Here is an 18,772-nt window from a genome sequence, read left to right as displayed (position 1 = left end):
GAGTCATGCAGGCCACATGACCCAGAAAGCTGTTCCAATGCCAGCTTCCTTGGCCTGAAAGCAAGATGAGCACTGCAACCCCATAGTTGCCTTTGACTGGACTTAGCCATCCGGGTCCTTTACCTTTTTACCTTTTCATCTTGATCTGGGAACCCAAGGCCGTCATGGAGGAAAGGGGCCTGCTCTGAATCACACACTAGGCAGGTGCAGAGCCCAGAAAATGTCTAGGGGTGGGGGTGGGGAGGCAGATGAATCTAAACTTGAGGTTGCACCCAGGGTTCAAATCCCCACTCTGCCAGGAAGCTCATTGGGTGACCTTGGGCTGATCACTACCTCAGCCTAACCTACCTCACAGGGTTGTTCTGGGGATAAAATGAGGAAGCGGAAGGAGAACCATGTACACCACCTTGAGCTCCTTAGAGAAAAATGCAATGAATAAAAAGGCAGGAATGCAACAAATAAACAAATAAAACACCTTGGAAGAAAAATTACAATAAAAACATGCATAAATACAATGTCAAATCCAGTGCTTTAGTGCAAGGACATAAGAGCAGCTGGCTGGATGGCCAATCAGCAGCTTATTATGGGAATCCCCCACTTCCCCTGATGCCATAAGCACGTGCTTATTTTGGCGGGCGCTAAGGTTGCCATGTGTCCTCTTATTCCAGGACACGCCCTCTTCTTCTGGGGTATTTTTTTTTTTTTAAATTGCAATTATTGCTTTGAATGGCCTTCACAGCGTCCTTCCTCTCTCTCTCTCTCTCCAAAATATGGCAACCCTAAATCCAGCCCTGGAGCAGGTTCTGCAAAAGGCGGCGGCGCGCTTCCCATTCAGAAAAAGTGGGAGCCCCTCCCTGCCGCGGGGGCTGCGAATGGCAGTCCCTTTAAAAGGCTGGCCGCGCTCAGCCGCCCGTCTTCATGAATGGAACACTCCCCCCTCCCCCGCCTCCACATTCCTCTCCGGTCGAGCTCATTTCACGCAAACGCGGGGGGGGGGGAGGAGAGGCCCTCTTTATTATTACTTTGGCCTTGGCTGTAAAATGGGCCCTTCTCCGCGCGTCGCCGTTTACGCGCGCTCGCCTCCGGACACCGCCTAGCCTAGGACAGGGAACGGGGGTCCGCGCTTGGAGCGCGCGGGGGCTCCTCTTCAGGGCTCCTTCGAATCCGCCCCCTCGTGGCTTCTCCCCTCCCTCCTTCGCCCCGCTTCCCTTCCCTTCCCTTCCCTGCAGCTCCGTAGCGATGGTAGAGGCATCCGAGGGGGAGGAATGCAGATCGGGAGACAGGGTGACTTCACCGCCGCGGCAGGAGAGCGCCGCTCCCCGCTAGCCGACGGAGAGGACCCCGCGCCGCCAATATTGGGAGCAACCACTTCCACCCGGGCCCCACCATGTCCACCAAAGCGGAGCAGTGTAAGTAGCCCACCCCGCGGCGGCAAAGAGACGGTGGGGGGGGGGCAGGGGGCAAAGGAAAACACCGGCAGGGACGGAAGGGGGCAAACTGGGGGCGTAGGGTGGGGGGTGAGGGGAAGAGACGGGAAGGGATGGCGCTGTCCGTGGTGCTGAATGCGGCAGGCTATTTCTCCGCCCTTGCATGCAGAGGGGCAGAGGGGGAAGCCCAGATCTAGGAAGATCGAAGAGCACTGCGGTTTAAAGAGCTTGATTCTGGGGACCTTCTGGTCTCCCCCGGGCCTTCTGCGCCTATTATGTTGGCCACCCTTAAGGATGTTCATCTACAAAGCACAATCCCTTCAAAAGCACCATGGAGTGTTTGAATCCCTATATTTACTAAAAGAAGGGAGATGGTTACTGTCTCGACACATACAGAGGAAATGTAGGCCTTTGATATGATTCTCCCCCACCTTTTTTTTTTTTTTTAAGAGGACCTAGCTTAACACACTTGATTTGATTCCGTTGCTAGGTTTTGGAAATCTTCCTACCAGATTATTTTCATTTCCTTATTGCACTGTACTGGATGACTTGAAAATAAAAATAATATCTTGGAGGCCCTCAGTAATAGGCTATCTCTTGCCTTTCTCCCACACCCAATCTTGCTTTTGTTGATATTTTGGACTGGGTGGAGATTGTCTTCCTTTATGGCTTCTTCAAGTTGCCAATGAAGTAATATTTACACACTCAGATAAACGGAGATGTAATTAGAGGAAGAAAAGAGGGATTGGTCAGATCCATATATATACAAGCCCGTTGCTTCCAAGATACCCTATCAGGTCACTGTGATGCAGGGTCAGCTGACTATTTCTGTAGCTTCATTGACCAACACTGAATGAAAAGGTATAATAGAATCATGGCACCGTATACTTGCAGGGGACCTTTGGATACTGCAGGTGCTCCAATATCTTGCAGCAAAGTATCAATGACCAGTTCTTGCCTATCTTCCTTTGGCTACCTCTCAAGGAAGAAGGTTCTAGAACTTTTCTTGGAAGTGTACAGAATTGTTTCTTCATTTATAGTGTTGCACTTGGGAAATTTTAGATTCTGGGCTTAATTTTTAGGCCCTTCCCCCATTAGATGGCAATGTGTAGTACTTCACTTACTTTAAAAATTGTGCTAAGCAAGCTCTGCTGCATTGGGAAATTTCCTGCTCATTCTGCTGAGTGGGACGCTGGACTTCTGCTCCCAAAGTCTTGCACTGAGTCCACCACTGATCCTTTAGAATAACCTCCTTCATGTTCAAGCTTGCTTCAGTTAAATGCCCTTGGTAGGTGGCAGGCAAATACTTCCTCCTTAGTGTGTTTAATGAAGGAAGATGATTATCTGTGGTTGAACAACGCAGGATGAAATGATGTCACTGATAACAGAACTGCAGAGCCATGAATATGGACAGATCATTCCAGTCCACAAGCCAAAGACAGAACGGTCCACATCTGAAGTATCTATCTAGTCTTTTCCTGAATACCATCAAGGAAGGAGATACATAAACTTCTCTGGACAGTATACACCAGAGCTTGGATAACTGAATCAGTCTGTGGATCAGAGCAACTAACTAACTAACTAACTAACTAGAATAATGGGTTGTTCTTTCTGCTTGCCTTCCACAGATCAGGGAAACGATGCTGATGTAATTTATTTTCTCCACATATTGTTAAAGGAAACAAAGGCATTCACTTCCTTCTCTTACCCAATATCAGTTTCCAGAAACTACCCCCAGCTCCAGGCCAGGGGTAATCAAGCAAATGATGGACTAAAGGCTCATTGTTATGCTCACTTACCACAATGGAACTCAATGAGAGTTACTTCTGCATAGACATACATAGAATTGTGTAGTCGGAGTCCTATTCCCATTGTTTTCAGGGCCAAAGTAGACAGGGAGCTATAACAGTTGAGTGAGCATTTGAAAGTCAAGTAGCAGACATAGGGTGTCCAATCCAGAAAAAGGTATGCTGGTGTGGAGGTTTTTTTTACCCATTTTTCTACCCAACTGTGGAGCCAGTCCAGATAGCCCTCCTCCATGCCTGCTATTTGCACTGGAAAGAAAGTTTTCACTGGTGCAATTGAGAGACTTCCTTCCAATGCAAATATAGGGCAAATGTCCTCTTATCCTGATGAGGACTACAGCAGGGGACAAAGAGTTGAACCCTGCTCCCTGTGGTCATGATCCAGATCAACCCCAATGCACCTGCTATTTCCTTTTTTTTAAAATGGACAGCTATTAATGCATGTTATATCTACTGTAGGTGGGTTGGTACAGAGACAGGAGAGAAGATCCCACAGAGGACTCTTTCTACTGAGTCTATTGACATAAAAAGGATCTGAACAAACATAATATGTAGGAGATAGCTGAGGAAGAGGATTAGGTCAGAACTGAGTGTTCATGAGCCTGTTAATTGTGTGCCAACCCTTCCATCTACAGACCAAAGAAATACTGGGAAAAGAAGAAGGGAAGGCTATCCTGGTAGCATCTATGAAAAGGGGAAAGTGAAAATGCACTCACTGAAAGGTTCTGTATAAAAAAAAATTAGTTTCTTCTTCTGCTTCTTCTGCTGGAAGAAGCAATCCCAACAGCTTTATTATATTCTAAGGATGTACTGTATTTTATATTTTTAAATTCAACTGCCATTCATCCTGGTGGATTGCAGTGTTGAACAAAAAAGTACAATGTAATAAAATAATCACACCACACATGCTTTTGTAATACAATAAAACTGAGGGGAAACAAAATTATAGACCCAGGAGAGGCAATAAAACCATTTTTAAACATTTCTATGCTACAGACTGAGACTGTTCTTCCACAACCATTTTACCTGTGAATCAAGCCCCATTGAACTTAATGGGGCTTACTTCTGAGCAGACATGTGTGGGAATGCTGTGTTAAACGGGTTTAGGAGCCACTTGTATTCAGCTTAAAAGCATGGGAACTGTAGTTCTGTGAGTGAGGTGTGAGAGGTCTTGATCAGATATTCCTGTCTCCAAACTGTAGGATTATATAGCAGGGTTGGGGGGAAACTGTGATAATTAAACTGATATAAATTTGTAGTCCAGATGTATCCTAGATGATTGGGCTACGGAAAGGGTTGGCTTTTAAAAATATGACATCATTCTCTTCAGATCTGTCATTTACCAACATAGCTCTAAATCACTCACAGACAAACGTCTGGTTGTCACTGCAAAATACCTGTATGTTATTTATCTGTTCGTTGAATTTATATCTCACCCTTCCTTCCAAGTTTCACAGGATAGGAAAACCCCTGTAAATCAAAAAAATAAATAAATGCTACTTTGAGGCCTGAAATTTGATTTGTGACTGTTTCATTCTGACCACAGTTGCATATTAATCCAATTTCTCTGTCAATAAAATCTTCTACCTGAATTTGCAGCTTGATCCCAATAAAGGTGAAAAACATAGTGGCTACACTTGTTCTTAGCCAAAAGACTGAGAATAAATAATAATAACAACAACAACAACAACAACAACAACAACAACAACAACAACAACAACAATATCTGTGTTACTGAATGTCAGTATGTCCGTTGAACACATTTTTATGCTGTCAGGCCCATGCAGCTGTTTAAACTTTGTTGATTAGTCATTTTACTGATAATTTTGTATTGTTTTCATTGTGTTTTATGTGGTTGTGGACCAGATCTAGGCACTCTTGAAGGAAAATGATTTTCTAGAGCCATTTTAATCAGGGTTTAGGTTGGGTTTTGGCACAGAAACTGATTTGATCACCCTAAATCAGGCATGTCCAACAGGTAGATCGTAATCTACTGGTAGATCACTGGATGTCTGTGGTAGATCACCGGTAGATCAGTGGCTCCCCCAAAAGAAGCTAAAAAACTTTGTCTCCCCTAAAAAAACACCTCAACAAACAGGGCTTTCCTTCCTAAAAAAAAGCTGAATGTCACTTTCCTCCTCCCTAAAGAAGCTCAACGTTTACATGAACCCCCCAAAACAGGACTTTCCTTCCTACAAAAAAGCTCAACAACTTTGACCTGAACCCCCCAAAAGGGGTTAGATCACTGCCTGTTTTTAACTCTGTGAGTAGATCACATTCTCTTTGAAGTTGACCACCCCTGCCCTAAATGATTACTTCTGTTGGGAGAGAGACAGGGGAAATGTGCCCCTGTTAATTCTCCTCAACCTCTCAGTGACTTTTGATACCATCAGCCATGGTATCCTTCAGGAGTTAGGGATGGGTGGCACCACTTTGTGGTGGTTCCAGTCCTACTTGGATGGTCATCTGCAGAGGGTCTTTCTTGGGGAGTGTTTCTCAGCCCCGTAGAGCCTTCATTGTGGGGTTCCACAGGTTCTATTCTATCCCCTACACTCTTTAACATCTACATGAAACAGTTGAGTGGGGTTATCTGGAGGTTTGGAGTATGTTGTCAGCAATATGCTGAAGACACACCCATGGATCTTAGTGCAGCCTTCTGGAGCAATGGAGAAGAAGTCTGATCCATCTACTGCAGGGTTGGGGAACCTGTGGGCCTCCAGAGATGGTTGGACTCCAAATCCCATCAGCCACAGCCAGCATGGCCAGGGATAGTGAGAGTAGTAGCAACACAAGTGCAAATAGCTCATGACAATATTCACTCAAATATCTGCTTAGGCACGCTGAGATTTCTCAGCAGTAAACATCTCAGTCACTCTTACAGAAGAAAACAGAGGCAGATGAACTCTATGAGTCACTGTTTTCTTTGCCACATGCAATCACATGACAAATGGGAAAATCTGGGCAAAGATTCCCCCCCCCCATATATTTGTTTCATTTGTAAGTTTTTATGGTAACATTCCTTTACATTTTCCCTTTCTTACGATGATTAATAGGTTGCTGTTTAATTTATTGCCTTCATTGCCATTGGCTGCATAATAAACCTATCAACTGCTTAACTGTAGGGTGAAAGTTTATTCATTCAAAACATTTCTACCCTCCCACTGAATATAAAACATTCTCAAGGTATCTTACAACTTCAATAAAAACAAGGGTAGATTTTTATCCCAGTTGGTATCCATGTTGGATTTGAAATTGGGTGTGTTTATAATATATATGTAATTTTTAAACAATACATGCCATTGTTTTGTATATGTTTTTACTGTATTATGAAATTGCTCTGAGTAATTCAACAGTATTTTCGAAATGAAAACCTACCAATGGCAGATTCCTGTGAGGGGTTGCTTAGACAGCCAGCCATGGAACTAAGTTGTACACTGCCCCGAGAACTATGGGTATAGGGCAGTATACAAATTTTAATAATAATAATAATAATAATAATAATAATAATAATAATAATAACAACAACAACAACTAGTGTGATTGCTAACACATACGACCAACTTACCAAGTAGTAAGCGTGACGAAGCCTTGCCACCTTCTCCACAAGAAAACACACACACCACATTTTCATTAATGACCGGGCAAAACCGTGGTAGAAAAACCTTTCTCTTTGGTTGTCTGCAGCCAGCAATTCTATCAGTTATATTTAACAATGCAGTCAATAGATCAGGTAGGTAGCCGTGTTGGTCTGCCATAGTCAAAACAAAATAAAATAAAAAAATTCCTTCCAGTAGCACCTTAGAGACCAACTAAGTTTGTTCTTGGTATGAGCACAAACTTAGTTGGTCTCTAAGGTGCTACTGGAAGGAATTTTTAATAGATCGGGCTGTAACTTATTCCTGGGTGATGCTTCAATATGGCAGTGTCAGAAGCAAGAACCATATCTTCTGGGGCCTCCAAAAACTTCACCTCTGGTTTCTTGTCCCCTTGGTTGATCAGCCCACTGAGTACTGAGATTATACAGTTGTCTTTACACTGCTTCTTGAGGCCTCCCTATGCCACCTCAAGCCAGCCCCTTCTTGCAATGTAAAGCACAAGCACATTTCCTGGTAAACCCCTTTTTACAGTATAAAACACATAGTGTACAACAAATCATCTGTACTTATACCTTGTGTTACTTGGTACTGTTTTGGTTTCATGATTACAGCCACGTAGTCGATGGCCAGTTTCCTGGGTAGCAGTGCAGGCGAAATACATAATACATCACTGCTTATTCTGATCTCCTTAGTTCTGTCTCCTGTACTTCCAGTGATTTGGGCAAGCCTTCGAGAAAGAGGAAACTCTGAAGTTGGTGTAAGATCTTGGCTTGCTCCAAGCCTGGTAACCACAGTTTCTGCAGTTTGAGGCAGAATGGGAAACTATGGTTAGCTGTAGACTTCCTCATGGCATGCTAAGGAGAGAAAGGGTGCACGTTTGGGCAAAATGTGGCAAGCCACACCAATTTTCCATTGTTGGGCATGCACTTTTAAGCATATTTTTGGGATGTAAGCCCATATTGGAGACACTTTTGAGGGTTGAAAGGTGTTGTCTGATTGATTTTATGAAGACATAATCATTGCATTGGTTTCTTGATATTTTACTTGACTTTGTACAAATATTATATGGGGGAGGGAACAGACACCAATAAAATTGTTTAAGTTTGGTGAACATTTGCAATAAAATCTAACTGGCAACTGTCTTCAGCCTGAATATATTAGATTCTGACCACAGTTCAACACAGAGTTAGTCATGCGGAAGTCCATTAAATTAAATGGGTTTCGGAGTATATGAGGGTACAGTTAGTCTTCCTTCCACCAGCACTATGGCCCCGATCCAATTGACTCCTCCTTGCCTCCCGACAACTGCTGTTCACTTTTTAAAAAACTGGGAGATCCATGATCATAGATCACAGTTAGCTTAGCTTAGCTGTAACTGTGCTGAATTGTGGCCTGAATGCAGAAAAACTATATTATTTTTCTATCCACAAGAACAGAACTAAGATACATGTTCTTTTTTCCCCCTTTCCATTTTCTTCAAACACAACAAAAACCAGTTGCTTCCAAGATCCGCTACTTGCAAGAATACCATAACCGTGTTCTTCACAACATTTATCCCGTCCCCTCTGGAACTGACATTGCAAACACTCTGAAATACTTTTCTCAGACATTGCTAAGGTAAGCTTTAAATTATGCTTTCATAGAAAATATATACTGGTTTTAAATGAAGTGTATGAATAGCTTTATGAAAAATAGAATGGTGTTCTGCTAGATGTGTCAGAGCTCAATGAAGTATAAAATCTGGAAGCAATAAGTGACTTCAGCAGTGGTTGTCTAGGAGGAAGCTATGAGTATGTGCAGCAGAATGTAGGGAGAATGAGGTGAAGGACTGTACCACTATTGGCTGCGTATTTCACCTGTTTCTCCAAGAAGACTCCCTGCAATTGGAACACTAGCAAATCAGGGGGAAAGGTGATCACCCCCCCTTTACCTAGCAAATCAGGGGGGAAAGGTGATCACCCCCCCTTTACCTGTTACGCTGATTTTCCATTTGCAGGAGGTTGCTAATAATATACCAGAGCATTCAGAACTGTGATTGCCTGCAATCAGTCAGCAGTGATCCAGTTCATTCTACGAGCCTTAACTTTCCCCACCCATTCTGCTGCATTTATGTAGACCAGTCCTCAGTTTGCCCAACCAAACTGCTTAACAACCAGTGGCTATATAACCTGTTCCATACCACAGCATAACAGGAGTGGAAGGCGACTTGGTCAGTAATATCTCCTAATTCGTCATCCTAAGGCAGGATATCCTAACCCCAAAGTAGTTCCATCTGAGTCGTCTGCCAAATTTTCATAAAATTTCCAATGGCGATAATATCAAACACTTGCAATTTCCCCTAATGTGCAGTTGGAACCTATAATTAAAACCCATTGCATGTCTTTTCCGGGCCTCCTTAGATCGTTTGGCTAATTAGTTTCCTTTAAACTCCAAGGAGAACAGACATGAAGTTTTGCTAAAGTACAAATGCTGATCAATACACAAAAGCAACCCCTTTATCAAATAATGCTTCTGGCCATGTGAGAAGGAGCAGTGCTGTAATGGGTCCCAGGCCAATAGCTTAACGCCCCAGGGGGTATTTGTTGGAGTGCCTTCAAGTCCCACTACCCCCTCCATGAGCTAGAAATGGGCTTAAAACATTTAGAGGTTGAGATGGTGACTTGAAACCTGCACTCAGTTTCGGGTGGAAATGTGTCCTACTTTGTCCAAAACAAATCAGCAACCCAAATCCTAGATCTGAACCTTCCAGAAGCTAGGAGACATTAGAAGTGAAAAGGCTACACTCCAGGCCTAGAGTGTGTATGCAACCCATTAAGTCGGGGGCAAGGAAACTGTGACTCTCTAGACATTGTTGCATTGCAACTTCCATCAGCCCCAGCCAGCACAACCAAGAAGAAAGCAAGAAGATCCTATTGGATCAGGCCAGTGACCCATCTAGTCCACCATCCTGATCCCAACCAGATGGCCAAGGGTGATGGGCGTTGTTGTCCAACAACTTCTGGGTTGTCGTAGGTTCTACACCAATGCATTGATTATTGATTATGAATGAATATTGTGCCAGAATCCCAAAGATGGACATTCATTTAAATGGAGTTACCTATGAGACTCAATAGCAATGAGTCTTGCATGGGAAAAATGCCCCATGGGTTGCATTTGCACCTTAAACCTGGATATATATATATATATATATATATATATATATATATATATATATAATGAACTTTACCCCTTTTTTGAATTCTTAGCAATTTGAACTCTTAGGGTGCAATTGTAAGCATGCCTGCTCAGAAGTAAGTCCTACTGAATGCAATGGGGCTGACTCCCGGTTAAGCGTGTTTAGGATTGCAGGCTTGCCTTAGTCCAGGGATGGGGAACTTGTGGCCCTCCAGATGTTTTGGACTCCAGTTCCCACCAGTGCCAGCCAGCAAGGCCAGGAGTCAGGGATGATGGGAACTGGACCTCAGCAATATATGGAAGAGCCGCCCGTTTCCCACCTGTGACCTAGACCCACATAGACACCATCACAGGGCAGGCCACACTAAGAGAGCTCTCAGTCCAGAAAACTAAATGCTCTTTGTGAGCTGGAAACTGCATAATCTAGTAGCAACTGGAGAATATGGCTTGTCGAAAGATATTCCTGAATGGTTTGCTGGTCTTGTTGTCGATAGTCATATTCTCACCAGATTCAGTTGCTAGTGCCTGCACATCTTTAGCGTGGAATCATTGGAAGTGTGCAGAACACTTCTGTTCTTTACTCAGAAGTGAGTCCCACTAAGTTCCATGTAACTTATTTCCAAGTAAGAGTTATTTCGATTACTAAAAGAAAAAAACACAACCTAGGTTCTCTTTCAATTATTACATATATAAACTGGCACATTGAAGGATGAGGCTGTTCAGAAGGAGTCTTCCCAGCTAGGTCACAAATTTGGATTTAATGGAAATTTGCAACATGCTAACATCTTGGGGAGAACAACAGACATTGGTTTCATGACGAGGTTGACTTCCTTTGCATTTGGATTTAGTTGGCTTTCTATTAGTCATATGGGGGGTGAACATGACCCTTGGACTTGCAGAAATCTTTAGGGTGCACCAAATTTGGGGAGGGAAATTGGGCAGTGCTGGTTTTAGATGGGTGGGTGGGAAAATGTAAAGGAAATGCTTTTTTTTTTTTTACAAATAAAACATCACATTAAAAATAAATCACCATGCGCAGCGCATAACACATTGATTCATTGAGCTCCTCCTTAAGTTGACCTTCAGGCCAAAGCATTTCTCTACATTAAGCATGAATTTAATTTTCATGCATTGCTCATTTCCAGCTTGTTTTTCCCCTAACTTGACTGCAAATATAACAAATGCCCCAGAGGGAAAAGAGAATTATTATCTTCTTATCAAGAGAAAATCGTGTTTTTTTAATAAATAAAATAGCAGCTGCTCAAGATATAGGACAGGATCCCTTCTCAGAGTTTCTGCAGGTGCAAAAGCTGTTCCAGATTTTTTTTTTTTTTTTAAAAAAATGCATTCCCATGTCCTGCATCAGAGGCTATTGCTGAAGATTACTTCAGCTTCAGAAATAGACTTGCAGGGGGGTACGGGGCTGTGATAAAAACAACGACAGGGTGTAAGGTGCTGATGCAGAGCTCCTCATATTGAGTGATCTTTAGGGTGACTGGGTGCAAAGGTGGGGCAGGATAGGATGAAGCAGGGCTGGGGAGTCCATGCCCCTCCTAATGTTGTTGAACAGCTTCCATCATCCCTGACCATGCAGGCTGGGCCTGGTGGCAGTTGGAATCCAACAACACCGCAGTTTCCCCATCCCTGGGATAGAATGGCAAGTGCAAATTGTCACGTAGACAAGAGTGAGTGAATATTCCTACTGAATATCCGGGTTTTTGCACAACTGTAAAAGAAGCCCTGTCCTCTTTTGTATTTGGCAGTTTTAGTGAAGGTTGCAAGCGCTCTTGAACCATTTCAAGTCGAATCACCTCTGGGAGATGGTGGTGGGTACAGACTGAAAGTTGGACTCTACACTGTCTTCCCTCAAGGCTGTACTCGCTTTTAAGTTCCTCTTTATGGGAGTTAGATCATCATTGACAGTGTCCTTGCGTAACAGGGGAGGCAACTTGGGCCCCAGGTTATGGGTGCCCAGTGCGCGTGATGTCATGACGTCACCCTGTGACGTGACATCATGACATCATGCACACCTCCCGTCCTTGGAACCATTCTGAGACCTCAGAAAGCATCTTCAAGGACTCAGACGTGACTTCCAGTGCTTTGCGAGGCACCAGACATTGCATTGAGGGCCCTGTGACATGGGTGCTCAGCACCCACAACAACAAAATTTGTGGGTGCTCAGGCACCCAGAGCCCCCTATAGATGGCACCCTGTAGCATAACTAGTCTGTATGGAGGTGTGTCACCTAACACACTACAAGTCCCAGAATGTAATGTCATGCTATTTGGGTTAGGAAAAACCCCCAAGGTGCACCATGGTTTATGGTCTGCCCATTGATTTGGACAGCTCCATGGTGAGTAGAAGGCAACAGTTCCTAACAAGGGGATGCCATGCTGGCAACTAGGGATTTTTGCCTGCTGTGCGGCTATTAAAGACCGTGCACAGATGCACCTGAAGAACCAGTTCAGTGCTTCTGCTGGTGCATCCAACTGTGTCCAAACAACCTTGACCTTGCTGCCACCCCAACACTCTCCAGGTAAGCTGTAGTGATGCTGGTATTAGCAGGACAGCTCTGCCCCACCACACCAGCCACAAGTGGCTATTAGATACCTTTCCCTGCCCTGCAGACTCTACAATTTGCCTCAGTCCTCTGCATGCACTCCAACAAAACTGGCAAAAAGATATATGATAATTTGACCTGCTAAGAAAGCACATTGCCATGCAAATCCTTGGCCTTTAAACATTTAAAAGTTCACTAGCTCTGGCCAGAAAGCAAATTCGATAGCAATGGAGAATTGCATGCTGGGATGTGTAGTCTCTCGATGCTTCATCTCCATTTTGAAGGAGGACAACCTTGAATGCCTTAGACCTTCAGAGAGCCAGAGCTGATCAAGATTTATGCTTTGCAGCCAAATAAAGAAAAATGAGCAATTGGATTGCACCGGAACAGAATGAAATTGAATAGCTAAGGCAATGGAACAGCACAGCATAGGAGAATAAATTAACCCCCCCCCCCAAAAAAAACCACCATCAGTCAGTGTAGACAGTAATGACAATAGTCCGATGATATAAGCCAGCTTCCTTTGCTTCTATTTATTAGTATGGACATGATTATGATAGTGGTCTTTAGGCAATTTTATTGGTTTGCGTTTGAAAAATACCCTCATGGTAACTGGATGTTGGGATACCAAAAGGAATGAGGAAAGTATATAAGGCACAATAAACAAGGCATTTTAAAAAGCTGAATATAATGGGTACAACCTGCTGCTGTGTGGCCTCTGTTTGTATCACTGAGACTTGTAGAGTTGAGTAGATGGTACAGATTACTTGTTGGAAGATGGCAGCTGGCATACTTGACCAACCCAGAACGCTTGTACAATCTCCAAACAGGTCGACAGTTCCTGTGTCACCACAATAAGCTCTTGTCCTGCACATGTTTAAATTACTTCCCCAGTGCCAGTACTTTCACTGGATGACTTTGGGGCACCTTCCTGCTAGTTGCGCACTTGCTTATTCATGTGCAAGACAACTCATGAGGTTAACAGTATATAAAGAGGCCGGTGATTTCAGAAATATCTAAGTTTGGCTCAACATCCATCCTTTAAATGAACAGTCAATGGGATGCTAACTTCTGTCTTTTGTAGATGATCAACCATAGAAATCTGTAGGTAGAGTAAGGTCAAGGATATACCAGGGTGACTCTCTAGATGTTGTTGGACTGGAGCTCACATCAGCCCCAGCTAGCATGTGGTCAGGGATGATGGGAGCTGGGAGTCCAGCAATATCTGAGGTCCACAAGTTGTCAGCTTCTGTGTAGGCATTTCAAACAGTGCCTCTTCCATGCCAAACACACAGGGGGGAAATGGGTATCTGGTTTGATGCATTGTAAACAAAATGTATTTTTTATAAGTTAGCTAATATATAGTTGTGGTGTGATAAATTAGTCAAAAGAAGTGAAGAGCATGCATGAGACAAAATTAAGCACCTTTAAGCTCCTCTGATTTCAGTGGGAGAGAGCCAGGCACATTTTTAAGGCTGCAGTCCTATGTGCAACTTACCTGGGAGTAAGCCCCATTGACTACACATGCTTCTGGGTAAATTTGCATAGGGTTGTGTTGCGCCTCTTCTGTTGATTTTAGTGAGTTGTAAAGGTGCTTAACTTTGCCTGGATTAGTGCATCTTGTTGCAATAGCAGCCTTTTTTTTAAATAGCCATTTCAGAAAAGTGGAATAATATGGTTGCAATGATATTGAGAAGGCATAGCAATCTAATTTTTAGCCTTCGTTTTGATTCCCACTAAGCCTTTTAATTATTCTAAATTATTTCTCCTTTAGTCTGTAGTGAGTTTGTTCAATAAATAACGTAAGTAGCCTTAGCAATGTATGATAAGACCCTGTCTGATATGCAGCTATACAACGGGTGATGCTTGCTTAGCCCTTAGAATTCAAAAGTAACCATGTTAACAAGAGAGTGTTTGTATTCAGAAAATAAGATGCTTCCTTCCCCTAAATTAAAAACACACACAAACTACCATTCTCATAAGCTCACAAACATGCTGCAGCCCATCGACAATATATTATTTTAAAGCTTTTCCAAACGTAGTTTAGCTAACATTTTAGAAATATTATATTATTTCTAAATCCATGTGCCTGTTGAAATCTCATTATCTCAGATGATACTGACGGAATGTCATGAAACAGTATCATGTAATACATACAGACATTATTTTGATGCAATAAACATGTGATTTTTAAGGCTCTCTTAACAAACACACATGTTTATTCTTTGCTAAAACATGTTTCTAGAAGTGCCACACCTATTTTTTGCAAGTATCTCCTCCTTGGTTTCCAACAACGATATTCAAAATGTTTCCCCAATATTATCCTTTTCTTATATAAAATAATAATAATAATAATAATAATAATAATAATACACATATATTTCAGACAATCTGATGCTGCTGCCGTTGCATTGTTTTTCTCCTTCCATAGCAAATTGCATCTAATTTTGCAGAACTGTGAAACATGGGTGTGCCACTGAAACATGCATTTTTATATTTTTGCTCCTTATGAACCAGATAACACATGAGATGCAATGGAAAATTTCCCCACAAGTAGCAATTTCTGAATTGTATTTTTTCCCCCAAGCATGGAAGTGAACTGTTGCTAGATTTTGCAAGATGCACTAGTTATTGGTAGAGATTGCATCTCATGTGGGATGTATCTGGTGTTTTATTATTTGTTTTATAGTGTCATTTCAATGTAATGTGCTGTTCTTTGTGTCTTTGTTGTCTCTTTTTTTTCTTTGTCCCCCCAACAGCATTTTGTCCCGCACAGGGAAGAAGGAGAACCAAGATGCCTCCAATTTGACAGTGCCCATGACCATGTGTCTTTTTCCTGTGCCATTCCCACTCACCCCATCTCTAAGACCACAGGTCAGTTCCATCAACCCTACTGTTACTCGCTCCCTCCTTTACAGCGTCCTGCGAGATGCTCCCACTGAACGCGGCCAGCAAAGTCGTGATGCTCAGTTATCAGACTACCCTTCATTGGACTATCAAGGACTTTACGTGACATTGGTGACTCTGCTGGATCTAGTTCCTTTGCTACAACATGGTCAACATGGTAAGTGGAACTTTTGAATCCTTACAGACAGCTTGGGGGCATGGCATCAACACTAGGCTTGTATGGATGAGGGGGAAAAAACAACAGCTTTCAAAAATAGGCTTGAATTGGCACGGATCCAAATTTTGTATCTTGTTTCTGTACTGTAGACACACCATTATCTACACTGGGCTTATGTCAATAAGAAAACCGTAAATCGGCAGATATCTAGATGTTTTGTGTTTTGCAAATTTGACGGATCCAAGGACAGTTATAATGTATTGGTGTAGAGATATGTATCTGAAAATGTTGGCTTAGATTCTAGAGGCATTCTACTCTTCTCTGCAAGTGCTTTAGGAATGGAGTCTTGCTGTGTTTATTTATTAATATTATTTATTAAATTCATGTACAGTCGTACCTTGGTTGACGAACGCCTTGTGACTCGAACGTTTTGGCTCCCGAATGCCGCAAACCCAGAAGTGAGTGTTCCGGTTTGTGAACGTTCTTTGGATCCTGAACGTCCGGCATGGCTTCTGCGGCTTCTGATTGGCTGCAGGAGCTTTCTGCAACCAATTGGAAGCCGCACCTTGGTTTCCGAACATTTTGGAAGTCGAATGGACTTCCAGAAAGGATTCCGTTTGACTTCCGAGGTACGACTGTACCACCCTTCAAGATCTCTGGGCAGTCCACAAGTGTTGTGGAATCCAGACGTGTTATGGGGGTCAGTCTTGCCTTAACCTACTCCCACCCACCCAAAATCTCACATAGGACACTGCCTTATCCCGAGTCAAATCATTGATCCACCTAGCCCAGTATTGCTTACACTGACTGGCAGTGTGGTTTTCCTGGATTTCAGACAGGAGTCCTAACCAGAGGTACCAGAGATCAAACCTGGGACCTTCTGCATCCAAAGCAGATGTTTTTCCCCAATATGCTATGGCCCTTCCCCAAGCTTTCTTCATCCATTCTGCCAGCCATTTTAGGCTGCTGATTTGTTCATTCTCTCACAAATATACACAACAGCCCAATGGCTTCCCTAAGCTTGATGGCTCTCTGCTGTGAATGAACAAAGTGACCCAGCTGTGTAGCATTGTGTCTGCACTGGCACAAATGTTTTCCTTGTGGTGTTGGATTTACAAAGGCTTCCTCAGCCTTCTAAGCCATCACTTGACATTGCAGCTATCAGGGAATCAACATGCAAAGCAGCCCTTTTGTACAGACGTTCTTGCCCCCCTTCTATTGCAAATTCTGCCATGCTTTACTTTCAATCAGAAGGTGCAGTTGGCCCTTATTTCCTGTATATATCCATCGTATCAAGCCTCCCACAGCTTTAACGTCTTCTGACCTAGGGTAGCTGTGGGACAGGAGAAGGTCCAAAGCTTGGAAGGACCAGTCTTGGTACTGGAAACTTGTGTTCCGAGTGTAAGCACTCAGCTTCCCCCCTAAAATGCCTTAGCTGCACCCCTTCACCCTTAGAGGCAGAGAACATGCTTTGCAAGCTCAAGGTCCCAGGTTCAATTCTCAAGATCTCCAGGTAGCAGCTGCTGGGAAAGGCCCCTTGCCTGAGGCATTGGAGAAAAACCACCTGGCAGGGTAGACAATACTGCGGTCCAATGGCCTTGGCTCAGTTTGGCACAGCTCCATGTGTTCAGAGACAGGCTGCACCCACAGCATACATAAAAAGCACTATCATATCACTTTAACCAGTTGTAGCTTCTCCCATGGACTGCAAAAAGATCAAACTTATCCATCCTTAAAGAAATTAGCCCTGAGTGCTCACTGGAAGGACAGATCCTGAAGTTGAGGCTCCAGTACTTTGGCCACCTCATGAGAAGAGAAGACTCCCTGGAAAAGACCCTGATGTTGGGAAAGATGGAGGGCACAAGGAGAAGGGGACGACAGAGGATGAGATGGTTGGACAGTGTTCTCGAAGCGACTGGTATGAGTTTGGCCAAACTGCGGGAGGCAGTGGAGGATAGGGGTGCCTGGCGTGCTCTGGTCTATGGGGCCACGAAGAGTCGGACACGACTGAATGACCGAACAACAACAACAACAAGTTTCTCCCAAAGAATCCTGGGTACTGTAGTTTCTTAAGGGTGCTGAGTGGCCAGGAGTGGCTCCTGTTCCCCTCATGGAGCTACAGTCCTCACAGTGGTTTAACAATCAAGCTCTCTTCTCAGGGAATTGTAGCTCTGTGAGGAGAAAGTAACTCTCAGCAGCCTTGGCAAAATTTGGACAGGATTCTTTGGGAGAAGCCATGGCTGTTTAAGGGGATGTAAAAGTGCTTTAATTGTGCATATGTGTTCCCTTTTGCTTGACTAGTTTCAGCACTGTCCTCCTGCTATAGAGACAGGAGGCTTAAGAAAGGCATTTACTTGAGGAAATAGGTATCTGTCAGAAAGTTCCTCTGGAAGTTTAGTCGGAAGCTCATTTCTTGTAACTTGAAGCCATTGGTTTGGGTCCCATTTTCCATGTGACAGCCCTTTAGATATTGGAAGATGGCTGTCTCCTCTCAGTCTCCTCTTCATCAGGCTAAACATACCCAGTTCCCTCAACCATGCCTCATAAGGCTTGGTTTCCAGACCCTTGATCATTTTGGTCACCCTTCTCTGCACACATTCCAGCTTGTCGATATCCTTTTTAAATTGTGGTGCCCAGAATTGGACACTGTATTCCAGGTGTGGTCTGACCAAGGCAGAATACAGCTGTACTGTTACTTCTCTTGATCTGGACACTAAATTTCTATTGATGTCGTTTTGCTGCTGCATCACATTTTTGACTCATATTAAGCTTGTGGTCTACTAAGTGCCCCATATCGTTTTCACATGTACTACTGGCAAGCCAGGTGTCCCCCATCTTATATTTGTGCATCTGGTTCTTCCTGCTTAAGCGTAGAACCTTACATTTGTCCCTACTGAAATTCATTTTGTTGGTTTTGGCTCAGTTCTCCAGTCTTTTAAGGTAATCTTGAATCCCAATTCTGTCCTCAGCCACCTTTGCTACTCCTCCCATGTTGGCATAACCTGCAAATTTGATAAGCACCCCCTTAATAGCTTCATCCAAGTTGTTTACAGTGAGGTTAAACATCAATGGACCCTGGGGCACCCCACTTTTGACTGTCATTGCATGAAGTCTGGAAAGGAATTGAACCACCATGTTTAGAGATA

General features: G+C 43.4%; 1 protein-coding gene across 1 annotated transcript in view; it reads left to right on the top strand.

Moving 5' to 3' along the window:
- The first annotated feature begins 1,229 nt into the window (after nt 1-1,229).
- Nucleotides 1,230-18,772, top strand: part of UNC79 (unc-79 homolog, NALCN channel complex subunit) — a 129,543-nt gene continuing 112,000 nt past the window's right edge. The window contains 3 exon segments of the mRNA XM_033140685.1: nt 1,230-1,409; nt 8,325-8,445; nt 15,322-15,626. Of these exon segments, the coding sequence (XP_032996576.1) occupies nt 1,388-1,409; nt 8,325-8,445; nt 15,322-15,626 (448 nt within the window). The 5' untranslated portion in view covers nt 1,230-1,387.

This window comes from Lacerta agilis, chromosome 1 (assembly GCF_009819535.1).
Source record: "Lacerta agilis isolate rLacAgi1 chromosome 1, rLacAgi1.pri, whole genome shotgun sequence".
Taxonomy (NCBI): Eukaryota; Metazoa; Chordata; class Lepidosauria; order Squamata; family Lacertidae; genus Lacerta; species Lacerta agilis.
This window is presented reverse-complemented; position numbering and strand designations above follow the sequence as displayed.